The sequence below is a fragment of the Folsomia candida genome, unplaced genomic scaffold (assembly GCF_002217175.1).
Source record: "Folsomia candida strain VU population unplaced genomic scaffold, ASM221717v1 Fcan01_Sc068, whole genome shotgun sequence".
In the NCBI taxonomy this organism is placed as follows: domain Eukaryota; kingdom Metazoa; phylum Arthropoda; class Collembola; order Entomobryomorpha; family Isotomidae; genus Folsomia; species Folsomia candida.
The window spans coordinates 143,523-161,047 of record NW_019091260.1 but is presented as its reverse complement, the minus strand read 5'-3'; the positions used below and the strand labels follow the sequence as shown (position 1 = coordinate 161,047).

Below are 17,525 nucleotides of genomic sequence, written 5' to 3'. Positions count from 1 at the left end.
TGCGGTACTTACACAGATGCAAAAAAATGGCAAGTTGTGGGCGCCGCAGCTCTCAAAAATTAAAAATAAAGATAAAGCCTCCATTAGTTTTCGAATTTGTACTATGACTTTATTATTACGTAGAGTTTATTCAGGAAAAGTTACAAGTTTAAGTTCACTGAGAACGCTAAATAAATAAACTAGTTGATTTTTAAGTTTTTTTTACATTGGAAGATACAAAAAACATTTAACAATTCGCAAGTTATGTACACATTTTGCACTTCACGAGAACCTGGAAATCATTGCTTCTGGGAAAAGATCCCAAACATGATCCAGCATTTCATCGCTCGGTTCCTCCTCCCTCTCATCGAAACAAATGCGGTTCAAAGACGGAAATCTGGCCGCAGTTGTGTGGGCGTCGTGCAGAATCATGTCCCTCATTAAGGCCACGCTTATCTCGAGGTACCACAACTTCTCGAACACTACGCCAGCAGAAGGAGGGATGATAATAACGCCCACGGCAGGGGCACCAATCGCGACAGCTTTATATAGCTCTAGGAATTAAGTAAATAATTAATAATAATAATAATAATAATGCATACCAGTAATAAATAAATGCAAATGGGATCGTCCATATATAACGTCATGAAAAAAACGCCGATTTTTACACTACACATTCCTATCCCAGTCATGTTAAGCTTAAAACGAGTAAGATAGGCGACCCATAAATAACTACCCTGTTCAAATTTTTGATGACGTAATATATGAACGTTACCAATACACTCTTAAAAATAAGGTTTCCCTTATCAAAATGTGAATCAAGTTTAAATTCTACATAAATTAAGTAAACTCAACTAAATCCAGAATACCGTTAACTTGTAAAGAGTAAAATTTTGTCTGGATTTAACATGATTTCCTAATATAAAATTCTGTTCGCGTTTTTTTTTCATTTAAAAGATCACCGAGATCGTTCACGCCAGCCTTTCGTAACTCTGTAACCACGTAAAGTTACGAATAGGAATATTGCTAAGGTAATTTTTGCTTAAGAGTTTTCAAAACCTTGCGAATATAAATGTCATATTTTCTTTGGTTCGTAAGCTGATTTTCGTAAAGTTACGTGTTTACAGACTTACGAAGACTGGCGTGAAATGCTTCATTATTTTTTAGTGTAAATGCATTTAAAAATCAATTTGTAATTTAAAAAAACCCACCCAATTCTTCCAAATTTGGCATCACTGGTAGATTCAGAATTCTTCCATCTTCATTATAGTCGTCAAATATCCCTCCCAAATTGATAACCAGCTTGGTTAATGATTTCTTAAAGTGTTGCAAGATTTCTTCCGCCTCTGCGCTGTTCATGTCGTCGATGTTCAGCGTGAGCATGCGCAATCCCACAAGATTATCCTGAACTCGTTCAAACACGGGGGTAACGTCGTAATAATCCGGGGTGAAAAGCAGCTCCTTAATCGTTTCCGGTCTTCCCGGAATTTTGTCTAATTCTTCGAAAAACAATTGGGCGATCATGTGCGAAACACCGTTGTTGATTCCGCATCCGTGGAAACTTTCCAAATTTTGAGAAATTGAAAAGAGTCTCCGTAAAAATGTTCGGATTCCTTCTTCTCCTTCTTCGTTCACTTCGTCCGTTGAGAGGCGAAATCTTTTCAAGGTTGGGAGCTGGAATGCGTCATCGGAGGGCAGGGCCGCCACAAAGTTGGCGTCACGACCGCGTCTGTTTTTGAAGTCGAGGTCCAATTCGGTCAAATTCAGGGCGAGGGTTAACATTTCACGGGATTTTGAGAGCCAATTGCTGTAATATTATTAAACAGAGATGAAATTCGACCTTGTAAAATTTGTGGAACAATGAGATAATGCACGCAGTCTTCATTGAAGTCCGTAAATTCTGCAAACTCACAAACTTTTACAGTATTTCTGAGGAAAACTAGATTAAAATTTTTTGTAAACTTCCTCAGATCGAGGGCGTCTCTATATTTTGTAAAAGTCTAAAATAATTTACAAAACGCAGGGATTTTAATAAAGCTAATAAAATAATTTTACTACGTCAAAAAGCCGTCCTCGATCTGAGCAAGTTTACAAAAATTTGGCGTATATATGTAGGGTGATTTTCCTGAGCAAGATTTGTAAAATTTTGCAAAAGTTTGTGGATTTATAGAATTTGCAGAATTTTATAATTATAAAATCTGTTAAAAATAAAATCGGGGCGGAAGCAGGGGGAGAAGGGAACATTGTTGCCCAGAAGTTTCCAATTAATAAAATTATATCTTAATATGTGTCTCCTAGCCTCCTCCTCCTATCCCCCCCATGTTAATGTCCCCCCACCTTCCGCCGCCAATGTTACCAAGGACTGCGTGAATTTCCTCAATGTATATTCTGATTAAAATAATTAAAGGCAAATTTTATTTCCTGCTTACGTTGTCATTTCCACGTGCATCTTCAGAAATCGAAGCTTGTCCCCACCAATTCTCCGCATTATTTCCAAAGGAAGGTTAGCAAAACGTTTCGGGGGAGAAGCAATTGAACAGTACGTTGCATACGCTCTTCGAGTGCCGATCGTCATTTCGACAATGGTCCGCGTCGGGATTCGTCCCCCTTTCTTTAAGGTTTCGAAGTAATCCTTGAAGGAGCGTGAATCCAAATTGATTTTTGACTTTTTGTCCAGGAGATTGGAAGCTTCCGAGTGAAACATCGAGTTTGTGGGAGCACAAGTTTTCAAATCGCGAACGGAGAGGTTGTCCAGAATCATTTGGACTAGCTGGAAAAAAATAAGAAACAATTAAAATGGTAGTTTTTGACTCAAAAATGTTTAGTATATTTAAATTTGATAGAAATTTAGTATTTTTGTACTAAAGGGTTTGAGAAAACGACTTCTTCCGGCGTGGTGTTGAAGACTTGGACCTGTTCCTCCTCCCCCACTTCAACTGGGTTGTCTACTGTCATCATATTTCGAAATTAATGTGGAATTTTGAATTTTGTAAAAATTGAAAATCGAAACGAAATGAATGTTTGATTGAATGTGCAGCGGAAACACAATTTGTTTTGGATTTTAAGTTTCCCGCGAAGAAGAAAGTCTGTCTCAGGTTGTGCTTAAATGTGAGTTAGTTTACCCCGCAGCCCGTGTCAAGCAATCAAGCTCGACAGTCGATGCTATTTAAGGTGGCATAGTATGCGGGTTTTGAGTTTGAATTGTTGCGTGTCTCAACTTTCCCTGCTTCCATATATTCAAATGGCGATTTTGAGACGTATTCATCTCCGTGAGTTTTTTACAATATGAGGATTTTAATGCACCTAAAAATCGATAATTTTTAGGTTTACAAAATTAGGCTGGTGTGATTTTGATTTTTTTTCTTCCTTTGGGAAAACATTTAACTTTTACTAATTTTTTTGTCTATTTCATATTTATTTTCTTGTGGAAGAAAAAAATCAAAATAACTAACTAACTAACTAACAGCCTAACTTTGTAAACCTAAAAATTATCGATTTTTAGGTGCATTAAAATCTTCATATTGTAAAAAACTCGCGGAGATGAACCGGTTTCAAAATCGTCATTTGAATATATGGAAGAATCGAAAGTTGAGACACAACAATTCAAACTCAAAACCCGCATACTATACCACCTTAATGAATTTCCCTATCCACAAGTTTCAAATTGATGCTTACTCCCAAAGGGGGTGTGGTCAAGGGGTTGTTATTGCTTGTATACAATGTATGTGCATAATTTGTAAAGTTGCGGTGCGGGAGTTCAAAGCTTTCAAACTATTTAATGACAATTGAATTTGTTACTTGACATTTACAAGTCAAGTCAAACAACCAAAAAAAACGCGAGGTACAGAGGGTTGCCAAAAATATTGGTGGTGTATTTTGCGCTCGGTACCGCGTACGATATTTTTACCGAGGGATAACTACGGACTAATTCTCCAGGCATTTTTTAGAGCCAACTTAATGGACAAGAAAATACTTGTATTTATCAGGAGCTGCCTATAAACTCTGTAATGCAAAACTCGCGATTTTCTAGACCCCCCTCCCCCTTGAGCATGTGTAACATAGGCACGATATCATTGGAGCCTTTGGACCCCTTCGGCCGTTACGTAATTTATGCACGGCCCCTCATACAAAATTAAGTTTAAACATTTCCGAGATATGTCCTACATAACTTGAATCATGTTTGGAAACTCATGTGTTTGCTAAGATAAGCGACGCGTGTTGGAAAAATTAGACTTGTTTTTCACCCTTCACAAAACAGGATACCATGCATTTTTATTCAAAATTATTTATTTCCTCCGAATTGTAATACATACATAGAAATTTTAAGCGTGACACATCGTCAAACATTGAAATTTTAACAATCGCTCCCCCGACATTCGAACCACCACCATTGGTTGAGGTAGGTTGTAGAACAGGTGTAATCATACAATTTGAGATCACTTCCGGTCCCGGCTGAGACGCAATTTTTGTTTGAATAAGCATTCACCCGCATCTCGTAGTAAGTCTGTGGATAAAATTACATACATGCAAAATTTACATATGTACATATGTAGATCAGGGGTTACTAAGGGTTATACAGGATGAGGAGTTGATGCACCATTAATTTTTCGACTCCCCTTATTCGGCATCTTTAATGGAAACTTGAAAAACCGAGCAAATTTCAAAATTGGTTTTGAGATCTGTAAATGCAACTTTTGTTTCCTAAATTTCTGGTGTCACAAAACCATTGGCTTGAAAAACTTTGAACCTGGTTCAAAGTTTTGTACAATAAATTACCGCAAACTAATTTAACCGTTTTCTTTAAAGCTTTTTCCTACATAGTATCGCAAACTATGGAAATTGATGTCATTTTCGAATTTTCCATTTAAATAAATTGATTAATTAGGGGTACCGTTGGATTAAAAATCAATGGCGTCATCCTGTAGCACCTTAACAAATCTGCGTGTGAAATACTACATTTTATGCAAGACTTACATTTTGGCTGCTACTGACCCAACCTGACCCCAATGAAAAGTACTGGCAGTTGTCGTCCGCATAAGACTTGCAGTCGGCTGGGGTTAATCTGGCGTCATTTGGAGCTCCCGTTGAGCAGTCGAGAGTTCCATCCCCGACTCGGAGACAGGAACCGGTCTCGACATTTTGAAACCTTCGGAATCCCGGTTGTGCATCCTGGAAATGGAAACATGCTAAAATTGCGAGAATAATATGATTTATGGAAATAAAATTACAGTACATAAAAGCGATTGTGACCAATATTCATTTTCAAACGCAAACTTTTGTTAATTATATAATTTGGCATTTAGAAAATACCACGCAAAAAAACACTCTTAAAAATATTGTTACCTTTTGAAAAGTAATTGCACTCTCAATTATAAATTAATTAACCTATTCTAATCCAGAGCAACGTATTAACTTCATCCAGAGTAATTGTACTGGACTAAGGAGAGTTTACTAAATATAGACTTCAGAGTGCCTTTAATTTTCAAGATTAATAACAGTATTTTTAAGAGTGTCTTTCCGACCTGATTGTTTATTAAAAAAAAAAACTTACATCCTTATAAAGCCTCCACTGACAGTACGTTCTAGTCTGGCATTCCCACCTCTGATTAATATAATCCGCCCCTTCCGACGCATTCTTGTAGTGAATGACCCAGTATGTGGTCTGGTAATTGTACATTTGGATGGTCAGATTAGGTTTGGCAGCAGGATATAGGACGTGCTGAAAAATATTAGAATGCACGCTGTTAGAAATCTGGTATAGTCAGGAACGTATTGATTTTTCAGCATTAAAGATATACCGGTCCCTAAAAATTTGTTTCCGATATGGTAAAACTTTAATGCCGAGCTGTACTACTTATGTATCAATACCACTTCGGTAGTCATACATACATGAACACCACATGATATTATTTTAATACTGGATTTCTAAGAGTGCCACCATGCAAACAAGATTCCATTAGAAAACTAAATTATGTCTGCTAAATATGTCCGAAATGATATGATTTTTATACCCAAGGATTATATTTTAGGGATGGGTTGACCGTCCGCAGTTCACATTCGGTCAGGTTTTTCTCACAACTTATGCAAATTACGAGACAAGCAACAATTGACAAAAGTACAACGATCCGTTGGCGAGTTGGGAAACTCATGTTGAAATTTCTGTATTCAGGCGAGTGACGATGTTCGTCTGGATGAAGGAAAAGAGTGAGTGAAGGGTTGTGTATTTAATGACAGAGTTTTTGGTGGCTTCGAAATAAAAATAGTTTATGATGGATTGGATTAGTGGGAAGGTTAAGAAGTTGGTAAGGTACTTACAGCGACAAGTTTTTGAGGAAAAGAGACATTCATAAAGTATGTAGTGTTAAAATTCCATATTTTTATAAAATTTAACATAGGGAACGTACTATACCCATGTATCCATGATCATGTCGGGGATTTGTTTATTACACTCTAAATGAAAATTAGTAGGATTTATCCAAGATTTAGTACAAAAAAGATGAAAATTGGGTAAAATTTATTAAACGGTTGGACACATCAATTTTACAGAACTTGATGTAGACCTGATTAACTAATGTAATTTGTAATATGTGGTAAGGCCTCTATATAAAATTTGTAATTTGTGAACATTTTATTGAAATGATGTTTTGAAGGAACCTGAGACAGTTTATTCGATTTTTAATATGCAAACATTTACATACCTTACATAACGTATATGATGTCGATTTAAGATCAAAGAGACATTTATCAATTTAATTCTGCCTATTTAACATGTGCATCTGCACATATGCAAATACATTATTGCTCTGTCGACACATCATTTGGTAGCAAAATTCGGAGAATTTTACGCTCTTTTGTACCCTTAAAATCCCTCCTTGCTTATTTTAGACGAAGACAATACTGGTTTGAACAGCTTTATACATTAATAGATAATTCCACCGACGCCTTGACATAGACGGCAACTTTTAACCGGAGAGCCTAAATATGTACTATAAATATGTCTCGTGTGCAAAAGGTATTGATAAAATTCTCACTTTTTATGTATCTCTCGCTCATAAGTATTTCTGGGTACGATACGACAAAAACACCGGTTTCTTTGTAGTAACCGGTAGTATCCAGTTATTGGATTACTGATGACCAGGATTAGTCTGAAATTCAGTTAAAAATAGAAATTTGTGTGTATCCTTATGTATGGATAAAGGAACAATTGTCGCTGTTGAAAAATCGGGGCAACAACCCGTGGCTTTCAAGTGCACTTTCATCCATATAAAATGTCTAGACGTTTGATAATTGAACGTGAATAGGTGAATAATCTTTGTGCCTTGACACCAACGTTTTTAGAACGTTTTAAATCACGAGCTTAACAAAGGGTGACAACTTTTTCGACAATTGACGTCGTATTTCTGAGTAAAGAACAAAAGACAATGAATCAACAGGCATCTAGAAAAATACAACAAAAGACTAGACGAAATGAACTTATTCCATTCATTCCCAAACGTCTGAAGAGGAATTGGAACCTTTTTGGAACAATAGAAACAATGCGGACGGATTGTTTCCTACTTTTGACATGAAATGATGAAGCATTTTCAGTGAAATTTATTGACGCTTTTAAGTAATATAGGTTTGTTTATTTGAGGTTCTGTTTGAAATTGTTTTTAGAGAAGAGTTGAATTCATAGTAATCAATGGTTAAAAATAAATGAATTCCTCGAATTCAGATATGGATCCCGGGGATTAACAACAAGTGCATGCGGAGCGAGTTCAATTATCGTTTGAAACATGTTTAAAAATTTGGATTGTGTTTGAAATGGGTACAATTTACATAATAAACACGAAAGCGTACAATTTCTGCATTTATTTATAGATGTACTTATGCATTCTGTAATTTTATGACACCATACATATAAACAAACATAGATAACTCCAAGGCATAAATTTACAAATATTTATATGATTTGCTCCGCAAATTGCTAAGCACTGGTCAAAATGTAATGTTCAAACTGCATGCAAATCTTTTTATACGTGTTTGGCTAATTATGCTTTTAGTAACCAAATTATATGACATACTTGAAAAATTTGCATATACTCACAAGACTTACATACATACAAATTAAAATCTGAAAAATTGAATTGATTTGTTACTTCGCAAATATACGAATTCTATAACGAATTTTTAATATTAGTGTTTCGATAACCGTTTGTGAATTTATTTGCTTGTGTAGGAAAATTGAGATATTCATACCCTTGAACTTTTGAAGTGAGACTGACCCCTGCAACTTTCTTAATTTAGAAAGTTAGTTCGGTCTACACACGTTTAATGTTATACAATTAAGACAAAATCTAGCAAAACCTTAAGGCTACCACATATGTATGTATGTACTTAACACGCCATTTCACCTTGGATTCCCCTCAGTCTTTTGACAGCAGTCAACTAGGATTCTCACCGTCTCATATAACCCAATTTACAAAACCACCATGAAATTTTTAATTTTTCTTCTTGTCGTTTCCCTTTGTGGTGCCAGCAAGCTTAAGGATGTTCCAGAAAGGTGAGCATTTTACTACCAGATATTTCCAAATTCATCCTTAAAATATATTTAGACAGCTAAGAATTTTACGTTTTTATGAAAGATTTTGGAGGTATGCAATTTTAAAATTCTGAAAATCATTTTGCAGAAGATTAGACCAACGACCCGGTCCAGAGTCGCCCTTAGGTCTCGCAACTGCAAATGGTGTCTCATTAAACGTCTCGTCTTTATTCGACCCCACCAGAGATGCCAATGTACGTACATATTTACTTACACTCTTAAAAATAATGTTACCCTTTTCGAAAGGTAAATCCAGTCTAAATTCTACATATATTAAGTAAACCATACTAAATCCAGAGTAATGTTAGTTTGATAAAGTGTAAAGTTTCTTGGATTTATGTATAGAAAATATAGATAGAATTCAGATTGCACGTAGTTTTCGAAAGGGTAACATTATTTTAAGAGTGTACATAATGCTGTCACTTTTATAAAAAAGGTTTCCATATTTCAATTTTTTTAAACTGTTATTTTATAAATATTTCAGACGAAGTACTACATATTTCTGAGAAGCTCGTACTGGCGATGTCTCACTTGCGACTGCGCTTATGACAATCAATCGCCCAATTTGTTCGTTAAAACGGCCTATTGTTATCCAACAGCGAATCAATTGTTTTACCTGGTTCCAACGGTAAGAAGCTATTTTGTATGGAAGGGCGATTTGTTTTAGAAATTCAGTGTTTCTGAAATTTTTCCAGTTGAGTTGGAATTTTTAAGTTTGATGAGAAATTTCGAAATTTTGGGCACTTTGATTTTTACAAAATATTTCAGGACGGGAATGGAATCTATGTTAATACCGACCCTACCACAGGTGGTAAAAATGGTACTTCCGTGCGAGCTTCGACCACTTACAGAATCGTGAATGCGGAAGACCAACGGTGCATGGATATCTATTACGGGGCGGGAGATTCGGACGGCGCCGTGGTCAACTGGGTGGTCACGAACGACTGCAGTAGTGCGGATACACAAAAATGGATTTTTACAGATATTGCCAGCACGAGTTATGTATGTGCATACGGGTTTTTTATTTGAGTATTTTTATTTTTGGGTTAAAGAATTAAAATTTTGAATTAAAGTTTTCATTTTTTATTATTTCAGAATTACTACACAATTCAAAATCAGGCAGTTTCTTCGAATGGTTATATAACCACGCGTGGCTACAGTACGAGTGAGGGTGTTCTGGTGCATTTGTGGGGATTAAGTGACTCCAGTAGCCCTGATTGGACGCAAGAATGGGCTTACACCTCTTAAATTCAGGGGTAATGTAAATCTATCATATTTTAACCTTTGATATGTGTATCAAAGTTATCTTAAATTGGGGGTTTTCATCCATTAATATTTATTAAGAAATTTAAATACAAACAATTTCACTTTGGGAAATAAATGATTGATTAAAAATACGCTTTGTTTTTAAATTAATATTTATTCGTGTCGTTCGAGCATTTTTTAAAAGAATTTTGGACATATTTAGAATCATTTCTTATACTTAAAATTCCAAATTTCCGACTATCGAAACATACAAATTATTCTAATTAACGATTATCAACATTAACAGTTGGAAAGGAAATATTAAAATCACTTATAAGTGTAATATCGAGATTATTTATGCTTTTAAATTTACATAATCCATACGACACGAGTGAATAATTGATACTGAAAAATTTTAACGTCCCAACTTACAAAGTTTTTCTTTTAATTACTTGGACTCTTATATAATCAAATGTAATTAAATCGACCCCGCCCAAGCCCTACAATTGGTCCGGATGCAGTGATGGCCTCGCCGGAAGCGTGGATGTGGTGCCGCCACCCCCACGTCCTTGTTCATCTTGCTCACCACGAATTCAAAGCCTGTGAGGAAAATGTCAAACTTTGGATTAAATCCATCATAAAACCACGTAAACCAAGTAAACCCACCCAAACTGTCGGCGGCAGGATGCGCCTTTATTGTAACACCGCCAAATCGAAGCAGTACGATAAGCGCGACAACGAATAATATGCGGGGACCCATTATAAATATGAGGATTTAGTTACAAAAAACTGATGAAATTATTTAATTAAAAAAATTAAAATTTTCTTTGAAATTTTGCGTCCAGTTTTTGTTGTCACGACTTGTTGATTTTGAAGTGATTTCGAGCTACACCAAAAGTTCCTCGGTTTTATGGGAAGATGCGAGGTTGTTACTTTGAATTATTTACATATTTAGGTATGCAAATTTTGTATGTTACGCAAATTAGTGAAAATTGGTTTGACAAAAATTGATTGATTGATTTGTTTTAGTTTGCATAATGCAAGTTCACAATTTCCATTCTCTTCCAACTACCTCGCAAAAGTACGAGTGTGAAAGTGTGAGATACCTAACTTTCCTTGAAGTCATTTAAAACTAGAGAAAAATAAAAGTGAACAATTATGATTTTTTACTCCCCTCTATTTCTATTTTTATGGGGGACCATACTTATCAACTAAATTCTCGGTAAACATGGGAATGAAATAAAATTCGTATGATATTATAAAAGTATGAAAAAAGCTCATACATATTCGTTGTACATATTCGTTGCAGAGGTCGACGCCCGCAAATTTTCGGCGGTGGCTGCGCCAGTTTTTGGTGATTTTTCGGCGGTTTCGGCGGCGCGGCGCGGCGTCGCAATGTTAAACCAATAGGAAATCAGATTTTTCGGTGGCGGCGGCGCGTAAAATGCACCGGCGTTTGGCGGGGCGGGGGCGTACGATCGGCGGCGTCGTCCTATGATTTGTTGTGTTAATTTTTATTGTTTTCTGTACAGCAGAGAAATTTACAAGCCGATTTGCGATTTTTTGTTATCCTGAGCGAGTGCAAGGCAAAATTATTCTGAGCCATGGTAAGACTCGCATGAAAAAATAACTTTCACCTTGCTCATGAGCACCTTAGTAGCAGGGGAAATTTTCATTCATTTCATATGCAGATCGACCGCGCATAGAAACTTGTATATTCTCGTGGAGTAATAATACGTAAATATTTAGGAAACGTCCATATATTACGTCATCATTTCAGGTTTTATAGGTTTTTAAGTATGTAATCTATTACCATTATGTAAAAATAGTAAAAATTTCGGTTTCAACAATATGTAAATGATGGATTACAAAAACTCTTTATTGTCGAACTATATACATTAGTAAATATTTATTCGTGCTGTTCCAAGATTTCCAGCAACATTTCATTCTCAAAACCGAAATTTCCAAATTTCCGACCAATACATAAAATTCTTAATAGCATTAAAATTAAAATTTTGGAATTAAATAGAAGTATTAAAATAACTTATCTATCGTTATAATTTTCACATCAAGATGAGAAATTTACATTTATACATCTAATCCTAAGTTTAGTCCATATTACACGAGAGGATATTAATTACGAAAAATTTTAACGTCTCAACTTACAAATTTTTCTGTTTAATTATTTGGACTTCAAAATAATCATTGGTCATCAAATCGACTCCACCATACCCTACAGTTAACCCGGGTGCAGTGATGGCCTCGGCGGAAGCGTGGGTGTGGTTCCCCCACTTCGCTTATGTCCTGGTTAACTTGTTTCATCGCGGATTCATGCAGAGAACATATCAATTTTTGAAATAAATTCATTCAAATAACTAGCATTTTTACTCACCCAGGTCGACGGCTGGATGCGCTTTTATTGTAACGTCGCCAAATCCAAGTAGGACGATAAACACGGCTGCGAGGAATATACGGGGATCCATTCTAAATTGAATTTAGTTAAACAAAACAGTGATAAAATTATAAAAATGTATATTTTCCTCGCAATTTTGTTCTCCCAACTGGATTGGATGATTTCATTGGAAATAATTGCAAGACAACGATACGTTGTAGTTTTATGAGGAGATGGGAGGCCGTTACTTTGAATGACATAGGTATCTAGCATTTTGTATGTTACGAAAACAAAAGAACAATAGGTTTGGATTAAACTGATTGATCGATTTATTTTATTTTGCATAATGCAGGCTCAAAATTTCCATTCTCTTTCAACCACAAAGCAGAAGTGTGAGAGTGAGAGGGTGAGATATGTATGGTATCAATGTACCTAACTTTCTTTGAGGCTGTTTCTATAAAATCACAGTCATAGCAGTAGTAGTGAACATACAGAATGAACTTTTGCATGTATATTTACATATTTACATACGTACGTACGTACATATGTGCATGCATTAACATGGCTGCTTATGGAACGTATGTACGTACATACATATTTACATTGCCTGCAGGACTGTACCTCATAAACAAAATCTATTAGAAATTAACAATATTTGTCATTATTGGGACCGAATTAAGTATAACAAGACTTTACTCATTCGTATACATCAAAACACACGATTTCAGACATATGCACGAAAATATTTTCATCCATAAGCGCGTCACACTAGCGGAAAATCATAGCTTGTAAAGTTAAACACATGAAACACATACATGCGTATCAAACAAACCTATATGTAGGTTTCTGTGTAAGTATGACATATATTAGATAACAATATATACAATTTAGAAAGGTTAATTGGATCAAATTACGTACCACGAAACGAAAAAAACACAGCAGTTCTCGTTAGAATCGTAATGGTAGAAAGCTTCTTCAGACAAGCTCACAATTGTTTTCTGTTTTATAATTCACCTGGCTCTCCCAAATTAAATAAGTTCTGGTTGGCGAACAAATAGAGTTAATTAGGACACGACCTGGTAAAAAATTATTGCAAAGTAACGCTCGTTCTAACGCGACTAAACCAAGCTCCGCAGTCGCATTTTTTGTTTCCAAATTAACTCCTTAGTCGCCTTCCGAGGTAATGTAGACGTAATTGCTTGGTCGCCTGAAATAGGAAACAATGAGGTGCATTTCTCCTCTAACGTTTGTCATGCATAATAGGCTAAAATATACACAAGCATGTATAAAAGCATTCCAACAAACAAAGTATACATGGAACGATGCGGCTATTCACTATTTGTGGCGCACCATCCGCGCTACCCAGCTTGTACCATGTTGCACCTTAAAGTGGAACGACAAATCTGGCAGGGCTGAGGCTTGTCGAGAAAATTCTTGGAAGTTTAGAAATTTCCAAATTTATACGCTTATCATGACTGTAGTCGTGTTGCCGATTTTTGTAGCTAGAACGCTGCACCTTTGGAAATCCACACAGCTCGGGGAGACTCAAGACATGAAGTCAGTTTTCTCTGCATTCAGCGTCACTGAGTACGTGTGCATTTGCATCCCGTACTTTTGGGCCTTATCGAGACCGTCCATCCCTCGAAAGTTTGTAATGTGTTATGAAAGTACTCTCCTTGCCGGGAAACAAGTCCAAGGTGGGTTAAAACAGACTTTGAGTTTTCGATTAACTATGCATGTCCAAAATTGCTTTCTGCTTTCCGGTACAATTACAATTCCTGTCACATCCTTAAATCGTAAACTGTGTAACCAAGAAAAAAGGAAGGGCAAAGCTTTTGAACAAGCTAAAACTTGGTTGCGCGGTTTATAATGCGAGGAATACACATCTGTACTAAGGGTGTATGCGAAGCAATCATGAATACTATTAATATAAATGATCGAGTTGACATCATAATATTTATTTACAGTTTTATTACTATTTAGCGCTGTTGTCGTCCAAGGAGAAACTCGAGAACCATAATAACCAAGAAAGGAGCCACTTCGGATATAAACTACTCTCTGCAGTATATTTCTATCTTGACTTCTTATTACCGCCACTGCTAATTTACGTTGGCTTTTTCGAAAAAGACCTCAATCTTCTATATTCCTTTGTCTTACATTACTCAAACATTGTAAAGGTCTTTGTTCAAATCATGTCCTGCATTGCGTGCTACGTCCTCTTTTTGACTTCCATGATGTGCCTGTTATCCACCATCAATGGCATCGTGGTCACTTACCTGGCCTTAAATTCCCTTATTGCATCAATCGGGATCAATTACATCTAGAAAGGATTTCGCGTTTCACTCGGCTATCAAAATGGTGTGAAAATTTACCAAATTCTTCGTGTCTTGGCAATCATTCAATCAGAATTGTCGGGTGATTTAGTTGTCCCACGTCTGCACCATTTTCACTTAGTGGTATTGTCAGCGATTTGCCTATACTACTTTGTCCTGCAATTTTTACCAGGTGGTGAAATTTCTCTCGTTGTTGTGACCGTTTCCTTAGTCATGCTGCTTTTTAGTGCGGTAGTTGAATTTATTTTCATTTTCTATATTGCAAAGGCATCCGAGCTTTCGGATAAGTTTAAGAAAAAGATTATGTTCTTCTATGATCATGATAAGATAAAAAGGAGGGTCATTGCTAGGCTACAACCAATCTCCATAAATTTGGAATTTCTTAGATCTTCGACTACAATTGAGAATGGGGTTGGGATGGATTACTTTTTACGTTATGTGGAAAGAGTTGGGTATCACACTGTGAGTTTGTTATTAGCTAGGAAATGATACCAAGGGTTTCAGTTCTTTGATTCGGAGAAAACATGTGAGCAATTTGCACATTAATGTGGGGGCGACATCTATCGTCGATAGATGTAGCTTTTACGTCATAAACAAGTCTCGGTTCCCTGTTTAAGGATAAATAACAGTGGACCAGACGTTAGTTGGGTATCGATCTGTTCAGATAATTCGTTAATCAATCCTATCCCGCTAGATCTGGATGGATTGGTGATAACACGGTTGAACAGATGGATTGAATATTCGTATGCTCGAGAGCGGATGCTCGCTGCAAAAGCCGAGAGGGTAAAATGCTCTCTTTATGCTAACCAACCCTACCAAATTTTGTTATTGATACACATTCTAAGTGTTAGAGGGTCCAATGTAACATGGAGCTGAAGAAAAGAAACGATTAGGACAAATAAATTTTGACAGCCGTATCCAACGGTTCCCCTCTCTATTTTTATCGATGGGTTTCGTAATAATTGCAATCTGATACTGGACATGGTTGCTCGTTGGATCAGATCACCTCAATTGGAAAGTGGATTCAACGTGGAATAATATTTAAATCCGTGTTCTAATGTCGGATATTCGGAAATGCAAAATTGGAAATGTGTGCAACAAAGAACTTACACCAGGTCCTGTAACTTAATAGAATAAATATGTAACTCAGATTTAATTTCTGGTTCATCATCTGGACCGAATTAAATATATGTGAGTGAATAAATATTGATATATGGCCCTCATCAAATTCATGTACATATGATGGAATATTACTAATTTGTAGCATTCTCGAAGTAGAAATGTAATCTACATGAATTAAATATATGTAACAGGACTTGAATCATGCGTAAAAAGTCAAAACGAAAGAATCTCTGACATACATATGTAAATACGTAAATATATTCATATATAACTGCGTTACTCAAGTGTAAAACCATAGCCTGTATGCACATGCCTATCAAATAAACCGTCGTAAACGCACATAAGGAAGTAGTTTCAGACTATTTCACCCCAACCACTCCCACGACATCGCAAAAACACTCAATTTCACTCAATTTCGCTATAGATTCAAGTTTTGTAAAAATCTCATATTGCCCCGACGACACCCACTGGTGACGAGGGGGTGTGGCAAAACTCGGGAACACTTAATTTTACTATATTTCAATAATAGATTAAATTGCACTAAAAATCTCATTTTACCCCGACCATACCCCCGGGCGCCAGGGGGTCGTCCGGTTGCCCCCAAAAATTGATCCTCCCCCTGGGGTCTCATGTATGATGGCGAAAACCGATTTCGATTATCTTTCGATTACCCGTTATCCTGCTGGCAGACAGACAAACAGCCGGACAGGAATATATGCAATTTAGTAGGACTGATTTGATCAAATATGCATAAAACGATCGTGCATCGCAGCACAATGCAATGGTGCAATGGTATTCATACAAGCTCACAATTATTTTCTGTTCTATGGTTCACCTGGCTTTCCTAAATTAAATAAGTTCTCTTTGGCGAACACATAGGCCTAATTAGGGCACGACCTAATTAATACTTGTACCAACCCAACGCTCATCATGAAATAACTAAACATAGTTCCACAGTACCATTTTGCATTTCCAAATTTACTCCTTAGTGACTCCGATTCCTGGGTTACGTAAGTCATACGTAATTGCTTGGTCCCCTAAAATAGGAAACAATGAGATATTTCTCCTCTAAAGTTACTACTCCATAATAGGCTAAAATATACTCAAGCATATATAAAAACATTCCAACAAACCAAATATACATGGAATGACGCGGCTATTCACTATTTGCGGCGCTCCATCCGCGCCACTCAGCTTGGACCATGCTGCACCTTAAAGTGGAACAACAAATCTGGCAGGGCTGAGGCTTGTCGACAAAATTCTTGGAAGTTTAGAAATTTCCAGATTTACACGATCATCATGACTGTAATCGTTTTGCCGATTTTCATGGCTAGAACGCTGCACCTTCTGAAATCCACACAGCTCGGGGGGACTCACGACATGAAATCAGTTTTCTCTGCATTCGTCGCCACGGAGTACGTGTGCATTTGCATCCCATACTTGTGGTCACTTTACTTCTACCTTGACTACTTATTACTACCACTCCTCATCTATATTTGCTTTTTCGAAAAAGACCTGAATCCTTTATATTCTTTTGTCCTACCTTACCCCAGTCTTGTGAAGGTCCTTGTGCAAATTTGGTCATGCATTGGGTGCAACATCCTCGTTCTGACCGTAATGATGTGCCTATTATCCACTATCAACGGTATCTTAGTTACTTATCTGACCGTAAATTCTATTATTTCATCAATTGGAATCAATTACGTTCAAAAAATATTTCGCGTTGGACTCGGATTCGAAACGGGGATAAAAATTCACCAAATTCTTCGCGTATTAGCAACTCTTCAATCGGAACTAGCGAGGGATTTAATAGTTCCGTGTCTTCATCATTTTGATACCGTTGTATTATCAACTATTTCTCTGTACTACTTTG

At 36.5% G+C, this 17,525-nt stretch overlaps 3 protein-coding genes across 3 annotated transcripts; 1 reads left to right on the top strand and 2 right to left on the bottom strand.

The window, feature by feature from the left end:
- Nucleotides 1-83: 83 nt before the first annotated feature.
- Nucleotides 84-3,033, bottom strand: LOC110862774. The gene is made up of 4 exons (XM_022111983.2): nt 2,842-3,033; nt 2,409-2,749; nt 1,191-1,786; nt 84-533 (listed from the first exon to the last, which is right to left on the bottom strand). The coding sequence occupies exons 1-4, from the start codon at nt 2,935-2,937 to the stop codon at nt 262-264; spliced, it is 1,305 nt and encodes a 434-aa protein (XP_021967675.2). The 5' UTR covers nt 2,938-3,033; the 3' UTR covers nt 84-261.
- A 1,221-nt stretch (nt 3,034-4,254) lies between these two features.
- LOC110862795 lies at nt 4,255-6,196 on the bottom strand. Its single transcript, XM_022112002.2, has 4 exons — nt 5,991-6,196; nt 5,531-5,698; nt 4,954-5,148; nt 4,255-4,483 (listed from the first exon to the last, which is right to left on the bottom strand). The coding sequence occupies exons 1-4, from the start codon at nt 6,126-6,128 to the stop codon at nt 4,334-4,336; spliced, it is 651 nt and encodes a 216-aa protein (XP_021967694.1). The 5' UTR covers nt 6,129-6,196; the 3' UTR covers nt 4,255-4,333.
- Nucleotides 6,197-8,371: 2,175 nt separating this feature from the next.
- On the top strand, nt 8,372-9,976 carry LOC110862789. The gene is made up of 5 exons (XM_022111997.2): nt 8,372-8,521; nt 8,649-8,754; nt 9,045-9,188; nt 9,329-9,562; nt 9,656-9,976. Exons 1-5 carry the CDS (start codon nt 8,451-8,453, stop codon nt 9,806-9,808), a joined length of 708 nt encoding a protein of 235 aa, XP_021967689.1. The 5' UTR covers nt 8,372-8,450; the 3' UTR covers nt 9,809-9,976.
- Nucleotides 9,977-17,525: the final 7,549 nt, after the last annotated feature.

Bases quoted from the DNA above. Each gene is read 5' to 3' on its own strand.
- LOC110862774 (XM_022111983.2), bottom strand. From the start codon at position 2,937: ATGATGACAGTAGACAACCCAGTTGAAGTGGGGGAGGAGGAACAGGTC. The intron at 2,750-2,841 runs GTACAAAAATAC...ATTTTTTTCCAG, and splicing joins TCGTTTTCTCAAACCCTTTA to CTAGTCCAAATGATTCTGGA. The intron at 534-1,190 runs GTGGGTTTTTTT...CTTAATTCCTAG, and splicing joins GCCAAATTTGGAAGAATTGG to AGCTATATAAAGCTGTCGCG.
- LOC110862795 (XM_022112002.2), bottom strand. From the start codon at position 6,128: ATGAGTTTCCCAACTCGCCAACGGATCGTTGTACTTTTGTCAATTGTT. The intron at 5,699-5,990 runs GTATAAAAATCA...AATATTTTTCAG, and splicing joins CCCTAAAATATAATCCTTGG to CACGTCCTATATCCTGCTGC. The intron at 4,484-4,953 runs GTAAGTCTTGCA...TTTTATCCACAG, and splicing joins GGGTCAGTAGCAGCCAAAAT to ACTTACTACGAGATGCGGGT.
- LOC110862789 (XM_022111997.2), top strand. From the start codon at position 8,451: ATGAAATTTTTAATTTTTCTTCTTGTCGTTTCCCTTTGTGGTGCCAGC. The intron at 8,522-8,648 runs GTGAGCATTTTA...ATCATTTTGCAG, and splicing joins CTTAAGGATGTTCCAGAAAG to AAGATTAGACCAACGACCCG. The intron at 9,563-9,655 runs GTATGTGCATAC...TTATTATTTCAG, and splicing joins ATATTGCCAGCACGAGTTAT to AATTACTACACAATTCAAAA.